The following is a 15,352-nucleotide window of genomic DNA, read 5'->3' on the forward strand; positions in this document are numbered from 1 at the left end:
CACGAGCTTCTGGCTCATTTCTGCTCTTTTATATAAAACAGACCTCAGCTCGAAGGGCCAGCGATATTTATGTGGCCCTCATGTCGGCAAAAGGAGGATTACAGAGACAAATATAGTTTTATGGCAATGTAATAGCATCCACGGTCAACATAACTCTATTATTGTCTATTTTCAGTCCATCTTTCAGGAATTCTTGCTTCAGTTACCAAGAAAAATGTCTTAATGTGAAGATTATCTGTTGCAGATATTGTTGAGCCAATTTGTCACATTGGTCCATGTATACCAGTGGATCTTTGCTTTCCTTGTCTAGTCATGTAAGACAGGGTGTCAAACCGGACCAAGAAGCTCCCATCAGACCAAGCCACCAATGGAAAATTTTTAAATTAAAAAGTGTAAAAACACCCATAATGCAACAGCTATAGGAGAAGATAGTTTGTTTTTTTATTATTTTGCATGAGAAGGTTTCATTAAAATTAGCTTTATGTTGAGATTAGTGTCAATTTCATGAATAATTGTTTGGCTTTGTGGAATCCAATTATTTACCTTTTTTCACACTTTTAATCTTTCTATTTATACATGCTTTTATATTACGTATATATAACTTCATTGATCCACAAGGGAACGGCACCTGACATTTCTTTCTACATTTTATTGCACTCATGATGACAAATAAAGTCTTATCTATCTTTTCATCACAAATACTCTGCACCACAACAAAGAAAAACGCTCACTTTTAAATTTAAAGGTAATTTAGGCACTATATTACCGGTCCGGCCCACTCAAGGCGTAACATCTTGTCAGTTCTATGTGTGTCTTTGACAGATTTGTACCAGGTTATATTGAATTCTACACCTCCTATTGGCAGAAATGCAACTGATGATAACAGAGCAACTGACACTCGTGAAACTTTACAAAAAGATAATAAATACGTGATATTAATTTCAAAGTTGATGACAATCGAGGACCTTTTAGAAGCGACCGACTTCCCTGAGCACACCCAAAAAGCTGCTGGGGAGTCGTTCCTGACAGGAAGCGTGGAGTGGAAGTTGAGTTATGTGGCCACATGGTGTGGCGGGGCTCCTGCACACCGAGGGGCAGCAGCAGTAGTGATGGCAGCAGCGGGGGGGGTTATCTGGAGGAGGGGTGGGGTGGGGGGTGGGGGGGGGGGGGTGCATTAACCTCCGGTCCTCTGCTATTGAAGCTCCTACTCCTGGCAGGTGAAGAAGAAGTGGCGGGCTGTGCCATCTGTCACGGACGTAGCACATGTCTTGTTCACGCTTGTCACAATAGCAGAAGGTGGAATGTGCCGAGGGAATCAACCGCAGGGAAGATGAGTCGAGTGCAGGAGCAGAAAATTATCAATCAGATAATTCACTGGAGCTCATATGGATCTCGAGCCCCTTTTAGAAGACGGTGTTTTCAAGTGAAACATGCAGTTTTCTTTTTGTTCGTTTGTTTCAGAAAAGCACCCATAATGCAACAGCTAGAGAAGCTTAAAGTCCTAGTGAAATGTAATGCACTACTTTGCAAAAAACGATAGTTGGGGTTCTACTTCTAAGGTTCCTCCGACTCTGCCCCACCACTGTTGTCGCATAACAAAGTTATTTGAATTTTGAATCTCCAGCCGAGGAAGTCGGGGGAATCCTTCTTCGTGAGCGTGACGTCAAGAGTTGTGCAGATCTCCATCTGTTGTGTTTATATCGGCTTGTTTCCTCTTAAATATCAAAGTTTTAACAGTGTTTTGAAGTTATAGTCGGCGTTTTATGAGCCTTGATGAAAGATTGAGTCTGGAAGAGACCGAGAGAGGAGAAAAGGAGCACAGGCGACGGGAGCGGCTAGCCGTTAGCTCGCGCGGCTAGCAGCTAGTGGGAGCCGCTAGCTCGGGCAGCTAGTAGACGATCAAGTAATACCTGGACTCATCTTCGGTGATTCCGCAGTCGGAAAAGTGCTTCGACATGATCCAGGAAGTCGTTCTGCCAAAAGTCAGGAGCCTCAAAGCCTCAAAGGTGAAAACTGGCGGCTGCTGAGGCGAGGAGACGAGGAGACGAGGACGAATGGAGGACGAAGCGTCTTCTTCCTCAAACATGTTCCAGACGGGGTCACCAATGGCAGAACGACCTTCTGGGTCTTCTTCATCAATCACTGGGTTTGAAATGATGATGATGATGAAATATGGTTAAATTCAGCCTCTTCGTGGTCAAAACTCTGATCCTCCATAACGTAAACACAACTTGGGCGTGTGCACAACCAGTGACGTCACTCTATTATTGTCAGAAGCTCCGCCCAGCAGCCAAAATACCCTGTTTATCAGCGATTTTCTCACAGATTGCCGTGTTTTAACATTTTACCCTCGGGCCAGTTGGTATAAAAATGTCCCTAGAAGCGACAGCCAGAGTGTTTTGGAGGTCGAACTTTCATTTCACTAGGACTTTAAAATGGCATTAATATCCCAACTAAAATGAACTAAAATGTGCTTGCCACCTCTGATCTAACCCTTCCTCCTGTCTCTCACACTTCCAGGTGATTTGGTTTTGTCTCTCACATTAACACATCAAGTCCTCTTTCAGGCGTGCTCATTGAACTAAAAGCAGTAATAACACAAACAAAGCAGCAATGTAAAGAACTCTCTTCTTCCTCTCCTCACTTTGAATGCTGCACCGCAGCTGCAGTCCTCAGCCTGTATCGATGCTTATACAGTCTGATGACTTTGCAGCATGAGATGGTGTCTTGATCAGCAGGCTCGTCCCGCTAAAAGCATTAGTTTGTGAATCACCGTTTTACAGCCGTTGAGCCGCAGTAGCAGGGTGAAATGTCAGTGAAAACAACAAAACAAAGACGCAATCTGCTCTGATTGGGAAAACATTCACACGGTGTTTGATCCACATCACTGATTTCAGCCGTCATGCGACCAGTGGAACGATTGACTGGTTTTCCTCAATTTAGTTGTCTTTGAAACATTGGAGGAAGCTGCAGACTGACAAAGAAAACACATCACTGAGTACCAGCAGGTTGTCCTCTGGACACCACTGATGCTTCTAGATTAGAATCTCAAATCAACACCAACAAACTCGTCCAATCCAATTTTCAAGCAACTCAATTTGTTTGATTCCACCGTCGCCGTGTAGTTTGCCTGCCAGACCACGCGGTGGCGCTGCTGCTTGTTTCTGTAATGAAACTGCACACATGCAAGCAGACGACTCTACGCTAACACAACGGAGAGAACCCGACATTCACGTCAAAGGAAAGTTGGACTTTGGGAGAGTCGGGTTGAAAAAGTGCAGTGCAGTGGATCGGAGCGGCGTTGCCGTGTGAACGGACGTCCAAACGTTTTGCTTGCATTTTTATTTTGCGAAATCGCTGGAGACCCAACCACGCAACTGGCAGAGCCGCTCCGATCTGGTTTGTGGGCTGTCGCATGAAAGATGCGTGGTCTTGACTTTCATCTCCTGCGACTAAATTGTTACGGTTTTCACGTGTTTTTCATTGTTGTGTAAACGGAGTCCAAAATCACCTTTTGTCGTGGTGAAAAGCTGCTTTGGTTTACGGCCACAAAAAGTTATGGATGATTAAGGCTTGGTTTTTCATGTCGTCACAGTACAGACTTTATGTCTGACAGCCTTGGAACCGAGAGAAAAGGCAGGAGGAGGTGGCGCCTGGTGACGTCTGGGGTTCAGTCAGGAGGAGGTGGCGCCTGGTGACGTCTGGGGTTCAGTCCTGCTCAACAATCCATTCACATCATGCAAATAAGATGCACACATGCGTGACAATCGCAGGTCGTCAGGCGAACACATACACAGTGTCACACACTTTCTTAATACACAGTTTAAAGGCGAATGAACGTTTTTGTGCTTGACAACCCCCCCCCCCCCCCCCCCCCCCCCCCCACACACACACACACACACACACACACACACACACACTGAGAACATGCAAACTTTACACAGAAATGCCTTCAACCCTGCTGAGCAGAACACCACCCATCAAAAAAAATTCTTCAATCTCATAAGCTAGTGGAAATAAAGCAGGATCTGGCCGTTCCTATTGAGATGTGTAGGATTTACCCCTCTATTGTTGAGCTGCAGAGGTAACTGGGGCAGGCTGAGGTGCACACGGCCGCTGAATAGTGAGCTTGTGCTAATAACAAAGGAGAAAATGTGTGGGCCGGCAGTCGGAGGGGGGAGAAAAAAAAAAACCCTTTCAGGAGAAGCCTGGTTAAAATCATCTCTTGAGTTGAGTCAGGGGTGGATGGATTTCATGTGAGAGATGGAGTCTGCCAGCAGAACTGGCCTGAATCCAAGACAAATATTCCCTGATACGAGGTGCAAGATACACTTTTTACACATGTGTGCAGCTGTTGCCGCTGCCGCTGCTTCGTTTGTCTGCAAGCGATGCTTTAATTGAAGTGGCCGATTGAGTTCCGACTTGTGAAACGGATTGAAGTAAAAGTGGCGACAAGGCGGTCGATCCGTCTTCGGCACCACTCAGGAAACAGAAGCTCCCAGCGCGGAACCCGAACATCCTTTAGTTTCCATGTAAAACAAACCCAACGGCCAATAAGTTGATTCGAAGGGACGACGCGGGGCAAACGCAGATCTGTTCCAGTGTTCACACGCACTTTATCTGCTTTTAAAACCAGGTGAATAAAACTGTGAAGCTCATTTAAAACTTGCGGGGTCGAGCTTCATCCATCACGTCGACCCGCAGGACGGACCAGACTCCACAGCATGGCTCTCGTTTTTTGTAGCGCTCACTCACACACTCACACACTCACTTGTTGCGCATCGGCTGACAAGTCTACAGCCATGAAATCAAAATAAACCCCGGCGTCTCTCTCGTAAGAGGCTTTCAGGGGCACATGTCTGTAACGGGATGGCAAGTATCCAAAAACAAGAAGGGCGCTTCAGGGAATCATTCAAACATGCAGTGGTGAGAGGAAACAGCCAACACAGCCCTCCATGGATTGTTCAATGCTTTAAATAGAGTTGATCCTTAAAAAAATAAATAAAAAAACATGTGTTCGGGACAGAATCACTCAAAATTATCTCCTGAATAAATAAAGCTAACATATTGACCAGGGGTTAATAGACGTTGATTACTGCATCTACCTGGTGAACGTGTTAAAAGTGGCAACACACGGTTCCTCAGACACACTTGGGAAAAAAAAAGAAAATTTCTTGTGTCAACTATTAAAAAACAGGGTGAAGCTGAACACATTTCAAGTGAAATCTTTGGTTGTGTTTTGGGTTTCCGTTCACATGAACGGTACTCCGAGCCACTGAAAAAGCTTGCCTTTTAAAAAATGCCCTGGCTCAGTTTCCATGGAAACGGAGGAAAATGCAACTTTTTGAAAGTGCTCCATCTCAGTGGAAACAGGAAAAATGCAACTTTTTGAAAGTGCTCCATCTCCATGGAAATAGAGGAAAAGGCAACATTTCGATGATGCTCCGTCTCCGTGGAAACGCAACTTTTCTCAAATGTTGCCAGTGCGCATGTGCGCCACTGCCGGGCGGTACTCAATAGTTCTTCTGCGTATTGTTCTCTGTGTGTGCATGTTTGCGTGGTTTCAGTACAAAAACAAGCAACAGTACCAACTAGTGGCTGGAAACGCTAACGACCTCATTTTCAGCATTCCTGCGTGAGCAGACATCATTTTCAAAACCTTGCCGTGTAAACGTTAAACTCTTCTGATAGAAAAACCCAAATAAACTCTAGGTTTTCACTTGAAATGTGGTATAAATGTGGCCTCACAACATTTGGAATCCTGTTTATCGATAAGTCATGCATGTTTGATTTTTAAACTCTCATTGCATAGTAAATCCAGTTCTGGTAACCTTCAACAAAACTGTCATGACTCTTAAAGTCCTAGTGAAATGAAGATTCCACCTCCAAAACACTCTGGCTGTCGCTTCTAGGGACATTTTTTATGCCAACTGGTCCAAGGGTAAAATGTTAAAACACGACAATCTGTGAGAAAATATCCGATAAACAGGGTATTTTGGCTGCTGGGCGGAGCTTCTGACAATAACAGAGTGATGTCACTGGTTGTGCACACGCCCAAGTTGTGTTTACGTTATGGAGGATCAGAGTTTTGACCACGAAGAGGCTGAATTTAACCATATTTCATCATCATCATCATTTCAAACCCAGTGATTGATGAAGAAGACACAGAAGGTCATTCTGCCATCGGTGACCCCGTCTGGAACATGTTTGAGGAAGCAGAAGACGCTTCGTCCTCCATTCGTCCTCGTCTCCTCGTCTCCTCGTCTCCTCGCCTCAGCAGCCGCCAGTTTTCACCTTTGAGGCTTTGAGGCTCCTGACTTTTGGCAGAACGACTTCCTGGATCATGTCAAAGCGCTTTTCTGACTGCGGAATCACCGAAGAGGAGTTTTTATTACTTGATCGTCTACTAGCCGCCCGAGCTAGCGGCTCCTGCTAGCGGCTACCGCTAGCCGCTAGCCGCGCGAGCTAGTGGCTAGCCGCTCCCGCCGCCTGTGCTCCTTTTCTCCTCTCTCGGTCTCTTCCAGGCTCAATCTTTCATCAAGGCTCATAAAACGCCGACTATAACTTCAAAACACTGTAAAAACTTTGATATTTAAGAGGAAACAAGCCGATATAAACACAACAGATGGAGATCTGCACAACTCTTGACGTCACGCTCACGAAGAAGGATTCCCCCGACTTCCTCGGCTGGAGATTCAAAATTCAAATAACTTTGTTATGCGACAACAGTGGTGGGGCAGAGTCGGAGGAACCTTAGAAGTAGAACTATCATTTTTTGCAAAGTAGTGTTTTACATTTCACTAGGACTTTAAAAACAGTAATCAGGTGAAAGTAACTAAAGTCCACACACACACACACACACTTGGACGTGTGCTCTGTGTGTGGCCGTGCAGCGAGGTGGCGGTTTGGACTCTCCCTTCACGGCGACCCCCTGTTCGATCCCCCGTCGGAGGCGCTGAGTGGATCTGCAAGCGTCGCTGATTTACAACCTGCAGGTTTCAGGGCAAACGACTTCTTCTCACTTCGCTGCAGGACTTCTCCAGACGAGCCAGGACGCCGCCCCGTTACAACACTTCACGGTATAGAGACCAGCTTTTTTTCCCCTGAGCCTATAGTAGGACTATAAGTGTTCTGTGACCACAGGCTTCTCCTCGCCGTGTCTAATTCCTGAGTTGTGCCGGCGGCCTGTGTGTGATGGAGGTTGGACAGCTGGCTGCAGGGCTGCAGGGCTGCAGGAAGCCGCGCTGCTGCAGCTGTCTGCCAAGGTAACCCCACTGTCAGTTACACACACCCGGAAGCTGCTCACATTACTGGAGGAGGTCCAGCGTGCATGTCACCACAAAGTCTCACTTATATCATGGCTGTTTTGGGCTTCCTTTATTCTGCGTCGAAAGATATATGCACCTTGTCTCTGTTTTTGAAAATCTGGAAACAGCTGTAACTTATATCGTGGCATAGGCCCTTGCTAGTGGTTTACTTATTGAGAACTCCAAATTCCTTTTCGTTTGTAGTTTATTCAGAATCACTGCAGGAAGAATCGTCTTATTATGGCCTTATAGGGCGTTATGAACCGGACATCAACTGCATCACGATGAAGTCCAGACCATGAAGAGACAGAGAAATTAAAGTCAGCACGAGTTTTACAACAAGAAAAAGTCTCTTGGTCAGAAGAACAAGAGCAACAGGTGATGAAGGCCTGACGTGGCAGAACAGGTGTCTAACAACCCTGCAGTGCAGGGATCAGGAAACATCAATGATTGACTCCTGTTCTCTAAAGTTGTCCTCTCAGTGTAAAAAAGAAGCACCCCAGCCGGTTTCCGTTGAGGTTAAACTAAACATTTACCGAGGGATCGATGACAGTGACTGGCTCTAATCCAGCAAGTGGATCATTTCAAAAGCAGCCTCCAGGTTACGGTTTTTCCAAGCAAGGTTTCTCCAGCAACTCTGAGATCAAAGAGGACCAGGACTTCTGTAGCTGTGCCTCACTGAGGGGGCGCCGAGCCGCTGGAAACGCAACTTCTTTGAAATGCTCCGTCTCCATGGAAATGGAGGATAACGCAACTTTTTGAAAAGGTGGAACTTTTCAAAAATGCTGTAGCTCCTCTGTGATGTAACCAGGAAGTGCTGCTTCTGCACATGCTCAGTAGAGACAACCAGAACAAAGTTTCTTCCCTCCCAGTCCATGTTCTCCTGGACTCGGTGCTTTTATTTTGACAGTCACTGTAATAACAATCCAACTTGGTGGTCTGTCCTCTGAAATGTCCGTGTTCTCCTGTTGTTGATGTTTAGAGCTCGTTGTTCTCTGCTGTGTGTGTGTGTGTTTCATTACGAAAACAACCAACAGCACCCACTAGTGGGCTAACATGAAAGCTACACCACTTTCCGTGGACATTGGGTTCAAAACGTCCCCATGTAACTGTAAAACTGTAAAAAAAATTAAAACTCAAGAACGATTTGAAAACGTTGTGTAAAACCAGGCCGTGGTCTCCAGTGGCGTCAGCCCCGTGGTGACCTCACAGCTCGCACCACGATCTCATTTTAACGGTTTATTTTTCCCCCCACAAACAAGGTGAAACGGGTGATTTGACAAAGCAGCTTACTTATTTTATTAAATGTATTTCTTTATTTTTTTTACATTATGCGGCGGTAACCGTCTGCTGGCTGCAGATATGTCCAATCCATTTACAGAGCATTAGCGCTTTATTTCCATAAACGTCCTCGAAGTGCTGGGGAAGTCAAAATTAAATTTCAAACTGGTGTATGAGTCGACTCCTCAGCCTTCAGACAGTATTTAGTGTCCCACTTATTTGAATACAGCCAGCAGGCCATGTGATTTGGGCTCCGGCGTGTGGAGGCGTGATAAGGTGGTTTATTTAACAGCGACCTTCAGGACTTTCCTCTGAGAACAAATGAGGCTGTGTGAGTTTGTGGCGTCACGAAACTGTGATAAGCTGCTTCTGCCACACAAGAGGACCACCGTCCACACCACACCTGGACTGACTCCTCCTCCTGCTCCTCCTCCTGCTGTCACTGCACCTCCTCCTCCTCCTCCTCCTCCTCCTCCTGCTGTCACTGACTCCTCCTCCTGCTCCTCCTGCTCCTCCTGCTCCTCCTGCTCCTCCTCCTGCTGTCACTGCTCCTCCTCCTCCTCCTCCTGCTCCTGCTGTCACTGCACCTCCTCCTCCCTCCTCCTCCTCCTCCTCCTGCCGTCACTGCTCCTCCTCCTCCTGCTGTCACTGCTCCTCCTCCTCCTCTTCCTCCTCGTCATCTCCTTCTCCTCCTCCTGCTGTCACTGCTCCTCCTCCTCCTCCTCCTCCTGCAGTCACTGCTCCTCCTCCTCCTCCTCCTCCTCCTGCAGTCACTGCTCCTCCTCCTCCTCTTCCTCCTCGTCATCTCCTTCTCCTCCTCCTGCTGTCACTGCTCCTCCTCCTCCTCCTCCTGCTGTCACTGCTCCTCCTCCTTCTCCTGCTGTCACTGCTCCTCCTTCTCCTCCTCCTCCTGCTGTCACTGCTCCTCCTCCTCCTCTTCCTCCTCGTCATCTCCTTCTCCTCCTCCTGCTGTCACTGCTCCTCCTCCTCCTCCTCCTCCTCCTGCAGTCACTGCTCCTCCTGCTGTCACTGCTCCTCCTCCTCCTCCTGCAGTCACTGCTCCTCCTCCTTCTCCTGCTGTCACTGCTCCTCCTCCTCCTCCTGCTGTCACTGCTCCTCCTCCTCCTCCTTCTGCATTCACTGCTCCTCCTCCTCCTGCTGTCACTGCTCCTCCTCCTCCTCCTCCTCCTCTTCCTCATCATCTCCTCCTCCTGCTGTCACTGCTCCTCGTCATATCCTTCTCCTCCTCCTGCTGTCACTGCTCCTCATTCTCCTCATCTCCTCCTTCTCCTGCTGTTACTGCTCCATCCCCTCCTCTTCCTCCTCCTCCTGCTAATACTGCTCCTCCACCTCTTCCTCTTCATCTCCTCCTCCTGCTATTACTGCTGCTCCTCCTCATCATCCTCATCTCCTCCACCTACTCCTCCTCTTCTTCCTCCTCATCTCCTTCTCCTCCTGCTATTACTGCTGCTCCTCCTCCTCATCTTCTTCCTCCTCATCTCCTTCTCCTTCTGCTAATACTGCTCATCCACCTCTTCCTCCCCATCTTCTACTCCTCCTGCTATTACTGCTCCTCCTCCTCCTCCTCCTGCTATTACTGCTCCTCCTCCTCCTCCTGCTAATAATGCTCCTCCTCTTCCTCCTCATCTCCTTCTCCTCCTCCTGTCACTGCTCCTCATCTTCTTCCTCCTCCTCTCGCTATTACTGGTCCCCCCATCTCCTCCTCCTCCTACCATTACTGCTCCTCCTTCTCATCTCCTCCTGCTATTACTGCTCCTCCTCCTCCTGTTCCTCCTCCTCATCTACTCCTGCTATTACTGCTCCTCCTCCTCCTGTTCCTCCTCCTCATCTACTCCTGCTATTACTGCTCCTCCTCCTCCTCCTCTTCCTCCACCTCATCTACTCCTGCTATTACTGCTCCTCCTTGTCCTCTTCCTTCTCCTCATCTCCTCCTGCTATTACTGCGCCTCCTCCTCATCTCCTCTTCCTGCTGCCACTGCTCCTCCTCCTCCTCCTCCTCTTCCTCATGTGCTCCACCTGCTATTACTGCTCCTCCTCCTCCTCATCTCCTCCTCCTACTACTACTATTATAACTGCTCCTCATCTCCTCCCCCTCCTCCTGCTATTACTGCTCCTCATCTCCTCCTCCTGCTATAACAGCTCCTGCTCGTCCTCCTGCTTCTGCAACACAAAGTCTCAAGAAGAGACTCAAGACACGGAGACATTAACGAAGTCCTCTTTTATTACTTCTCCTCCTCCACCTCCACCTCCTTTCCTCTCCTCCCCCTCCTCCTCCTCCTCCTCACACACACTCACCGGAAAGAAAAGTTTACGTATAATTAAAAAAAAAACCCAGCAGACCTGTACTATAACAACACACTCAGCAGTGCCAACAGCAGAATACAAACATGCGCATTGAAAAACAAACAGATATAAATATAATGCGCCCCCCCTCGTGCACCCCCCTCCTCCTCGTGCACCCCCCTCCTCCTCCTCCTCCCCCCGCCCCCTCCTGAACTCCTCTCCGGAGCGCGGCTCTCCCTCTCAGTTGAGTTTGGACTGGATAGGAGCAGACATGTCTTCTCTCCTGCACAGAGCGTTCCTCCTGCCGTTCCTCTGCTTCTGCCTGCTGGACTGCCGCGGTGAGTTCACGTACATTTAACGCTCTTTCTTAAACAAAAAAAAAAAAAAAAAAAAAAGTTGGAGGCAGGAGTTTGAATGAGAACGCTGCGTCTTTTTTCTTTCTTTCTTTTTTCTTCTTTCTGTTCTCTCCTCATCATTTCACACCGTCGCTCCTGCTTCTAAGCTCCGAATCCTGCTGTTTTAAAATCACCAGTGCGCCAAACATCTTCACCTTCCCTCCGCTTTCAACTCTCCTTCCTTCACGTTTCCTCCCAAGGTGCAGTTAATTACTCCGTAATTGACGCGCGCACTCGTCACGCGCGCGCCGCGTGCAAATATTTGTCCTTAAATTCGGTAGAACCGGGGTCTGGAGAAGTGATTCACGCTTTAACGGGACTGCTGCCGAAGTTTATGTGAACCGCAGGGGCAGATTTAGAAGAGTCACACTCTCCAACCGGAGTGTCATAAAAGAAGCTGGTTTAGTGCAGTGACCTGTGTGTGTGTGTGCGTGTGTGTGTGCGTGTGTGTGTGTGCGTGTGTGCGTGTGTTAACTCAGCTTCTGCCTTTGTAACAAACCAGACGTTTGCATCAGACATGGGTTTGTACTGCTGCAGAAACATTTTGGGGTTTAAACTTCTTGTCGAAACCACAAAATGTGACTTTGTAAGTCAGAAAAGCAGCAGCACGTGACAGTTCCAGGTTTCTCCCTTTACTTGTACAGTTATGACGGCTTCTCCTCCTAAAGCTGAATTTCAGGTATCGTTTGTTTGTTTTAAGGAGTTGTCTCACTGGTGTAACTTTTAAGTTGCAAAACCCAAAGTAAACCCTGAAACTGGGTGGTTGATGAGCTGAACATAGGTTATTATTCACTCATTAAAGCTGATGAAAACATAGACACACGCTATTTCAGATGGCCTGGTGGAACTTTAAACTTCGACTTTGTGCAGAATTCAGTCATTTCCGTTGTATTCTACCCTGATGTTAGGTTTTGGGTGCTGGGTTGGACACTTTTGGGTGATGAAATTGGTTATTGCTCTTTTTTTTCTCTCCCTAAAACAGATTTATGGTATTTTATGTTCAGTGTAATTGAATTTGTATTGGACAAGTTATGAATAGATTGGCGAGTTAATGTTTGGAAATAGTTATAGTACTCTCAGTTATGGGTTTCTGTTTTCATCTTCAGTTCAAGTAATTTCGCAAGTCAAACCTGAAATAAACATAATGCAATAACAAGTCTGCCTGCTGAACCTTTGCTGGTGTATCTTAAAGGAACCCATTCCCTCTTCCTTCCTTGTCTCACAACAGGACAACACTCACTCTGTCCGGACCTTATCCCTTTTTTTTTTTTTTTTTTCCTCTTAAATCCCTGTTTATTACTCCATCAGCCTTGTCTTAATTGGGTTACCTCTCTTTAATCCTCATCTCCCCTCTACCTCCTCCAGAGACAAAGTAAAGCTGTCTGTTTTAGGATTAGGTCTGATAAAGACCCCCGGCCCACCGAACGGCCCCCCAAAACCAGCCCTCCGTCTGAACTGACCTCCCTCCCTAATGGGCCTTGAAGGCCACTGGCTGCAAGGCAATTTGTGGCTAAAAGCATTTCTCCGGCATGGAAATGACAGACAGAGAGAGAGAGAGAGAGAGAGCTGGAACATGTAGCCGGGGCTGATGTAGTGTAAGCGGGTCCACTATTGATTCCTGCGTTCATCAGTATGATGGTCATGTTGTGTTAGAAGAATGAGAAAGCGCTCCGGGAAGTGTGTCGAGGCAGTAAATCTGAGCAGCGGAGCTTTTTACGATGACATTTAGAGAACAGAGAGGAGACACCACGGACCACGGGCTTTATTTTTTCTCCCCTTCTTTTTTCCAAGTCTGAGCCGTTCTGAAATATTTTTTAACCAAACGACATTTCATCCTTTCGTGCATTCGGAGGCTCGGAGGGATCCTTAAACCCCCCCGCCTGCTTTCTTTGTGCCTGAAATGTCTCTGGCAATCAGAACCCTGACAGGCGACCCTCTTAAGTAGACGTAACTCCTCCTGACCCGCCTCGCCCTCCGGAGGCTTATCGGGTCCAGCTCCACCTCGCCATGAAACTGCTGTTTGTTCTCCAACTGTCAACACCACGCACTGCGTAAGGACATGTATGATGTGACAGCCCCTCCAGCAGAGGAGGCTTCAAACACCAGAAGCGCCTCCTGGTGGCGGGAAGTGGAATGTTAACATGTTGAAGATGGTTTAGGTCAGGGGTGGCCACACTTTTTCAGCATGCGAGCTACTTCTAAAACCACCAAGTCAAAGTGATCCACCAACTACAAAAAATGCAAAACATATATTTATTTTCAAATATATTGAGGATTCTTTATATGTACAATGTATAATGATGTACCTAGCAAAACCATACGAGCCAATATTGTCATATTAACTCTGAACATTCTTTGTAATTACCTGAGTTTACTCTGACGACCTTCTTTGGTATTGAGACGGTCGACTGGCAGACGAGACAAACGCACTTCGAAAATGACATCGTGAAAAGAAAGTCCACCTCCCATTCCTCATGAACGTGACACGTCTTCGTCTTCTCACTCGGTCCAGCCCCCCCACTCATGTTTGATGACCAGAGCTTTCTCGAGTTTAAAAGAAAAAAAGCGAGGGCTTCAAATTTGCGGTAATTTGAAGCCCTCGCTTCAAATTTGCGGTAACTCGCTGACTAGCTTGTTAGCTTTGCCACACTTAGCGTCGTCGTTTGCGCGTGAGCGGCGACCTGAAGGTCAGAAAAATTCAGCCGTCATCTGATGCTGCGTTCGATTCTACTCGTAATTCGGAAAGGTATATCAGTTTCATTACACCAGCGTCTATTTTTTTTCTAATGTCATGCGATCTACTATTACTACCTTTGCGATCGACTGGTAGATCGCGGTCGACGTATTGAGCACCGCTGGTTTAGGTTGTTGTAGATCAGAAGTGCCCAGGGTGTTGTAGTTCACAGGACGCTAATGGCTCAATTACATCTGGAGTGGGCCGGACGGGTCAAATAAAGCCTTGAAATGTAAAGTTTTTCTTCATTGTGGTTCAGAGAATATGTGATGAAAATGTCTGTATTTTCACAAAACCAAACAAAAATGACTCCAGTCTCGACATGAAGCCAATTATAATGATGCAAACTGCAGTGGGAAAAAAACTTCTAGAACTGTTGCATTGTGGGTGTTTTCACCCTGACAGCAAGGCTTTGAGACTAATGCTAGTTTGCTGTCTTTCATGGCAGCATCGCCGATATCTCAGCTCTGTTGTGTCTGTTGATCTTTCAAAATGGGTTTAAAAAGAATCTATAAATGTTTTCTTTTGAACTTTTGCAGTTTTCTTGGTTTGGCTGGATTGGAGCCTCTCGCGGTCCAGGTTCTGGCTCATGGCTCTTATGTTGGACACCCGTTTACACATTTTTCTCAGATCAGTTTGGGTTTAATTTGCAATTTGATGGTGTAAAAACTGGACAACATGTCATGATTAGCTCCTGATCAGGTGATTTTTTAAAATTTTTTGTATAATGGATGCTTGACAATAGCACTGATCCTCTACCTCAGACCACAGGAAGCTGCATGTTGTACAAAATGAATACACTTAAACTACAATATCTAACGCTCTGAAGTCTTTGCATGATTGGAAAGTTACACATTACTTTAGTCCCATCCTTGAACGTCTTTCGTCACGTCATGGATTAGAGTGTTCTGGTTGTTATCGTGTTATTAATGGTCCTGATCCTTCTCTTTCTGTGCATGTAAAGTGGCATCAGTGAGTCATGAGGTATCCCAGAGAGTCCGTCGGCTCTGGTAAATAATGGCCGGGCTCCCTGACCTTTCCTTCATCCGTCTCGGTGGCTGAGTGCCTGGGAATGCCCGCACTGCCACTGGGCTTGTCTGGGATGCAGCAGGAAGTGTGCAGCTGTTGGCTGCAGTTGTCCATGAGGGATTAAGAGCGTTTGAGTGATAGCCAGGCATGGCAGCCATATAATCTAATGTATTGGCTCATTGTTTTCATTAAAGAGAGTGTGCTGTTTGATCCCTGCAGTGTTTGCACGGATGCTAATTCATGATGAACAATCATGAATATAGTAATAATACGGCCCATTTCATTAACTTTTATTTACTTTG

At 46.8% G+C, this 15,352-nt stretch overlaps 1 protein-coding gene across 1 annotated transcript in view; it reads left to right on the forward strand.

Moving 5' to 3' along the window:
• Positions 1–11,147: 11,147 nt before the first annotated feature.
• Positions 11,148–15,352, forward strand: part of mcama (melanoma cell adhesion molecule a) — a gene marked incomplete at its 3' end in the record, with an annotated part of 56,007 nt that continues 51,802 nt past the window's right edge. The window contains exon 1 of the mRNA XM_080508482.1: positions 11,148–11,230. Within this exon, the coding sequence (XP_080364608.1) occupies positions 11,164–11,230 (67 nt within the window). The 5' untranslated portion in view covers positions 11,148–11,163. The remainder of the gene's footprint in view (positions 11,231–15,352) is intronic.

This window comes from Blennius ocellaris (assembly GCF_963422515.1).
Source record: "Blennius ocellaris genome assembly, chromosome: 14".
In the NCBI taxonomy this organism is placed as follows: Eukaryota; Metazoa; Chordata; class Actinopteri; order Blenniiformes; family Blenniidae; genus Blennius; species Blennius ocellaris.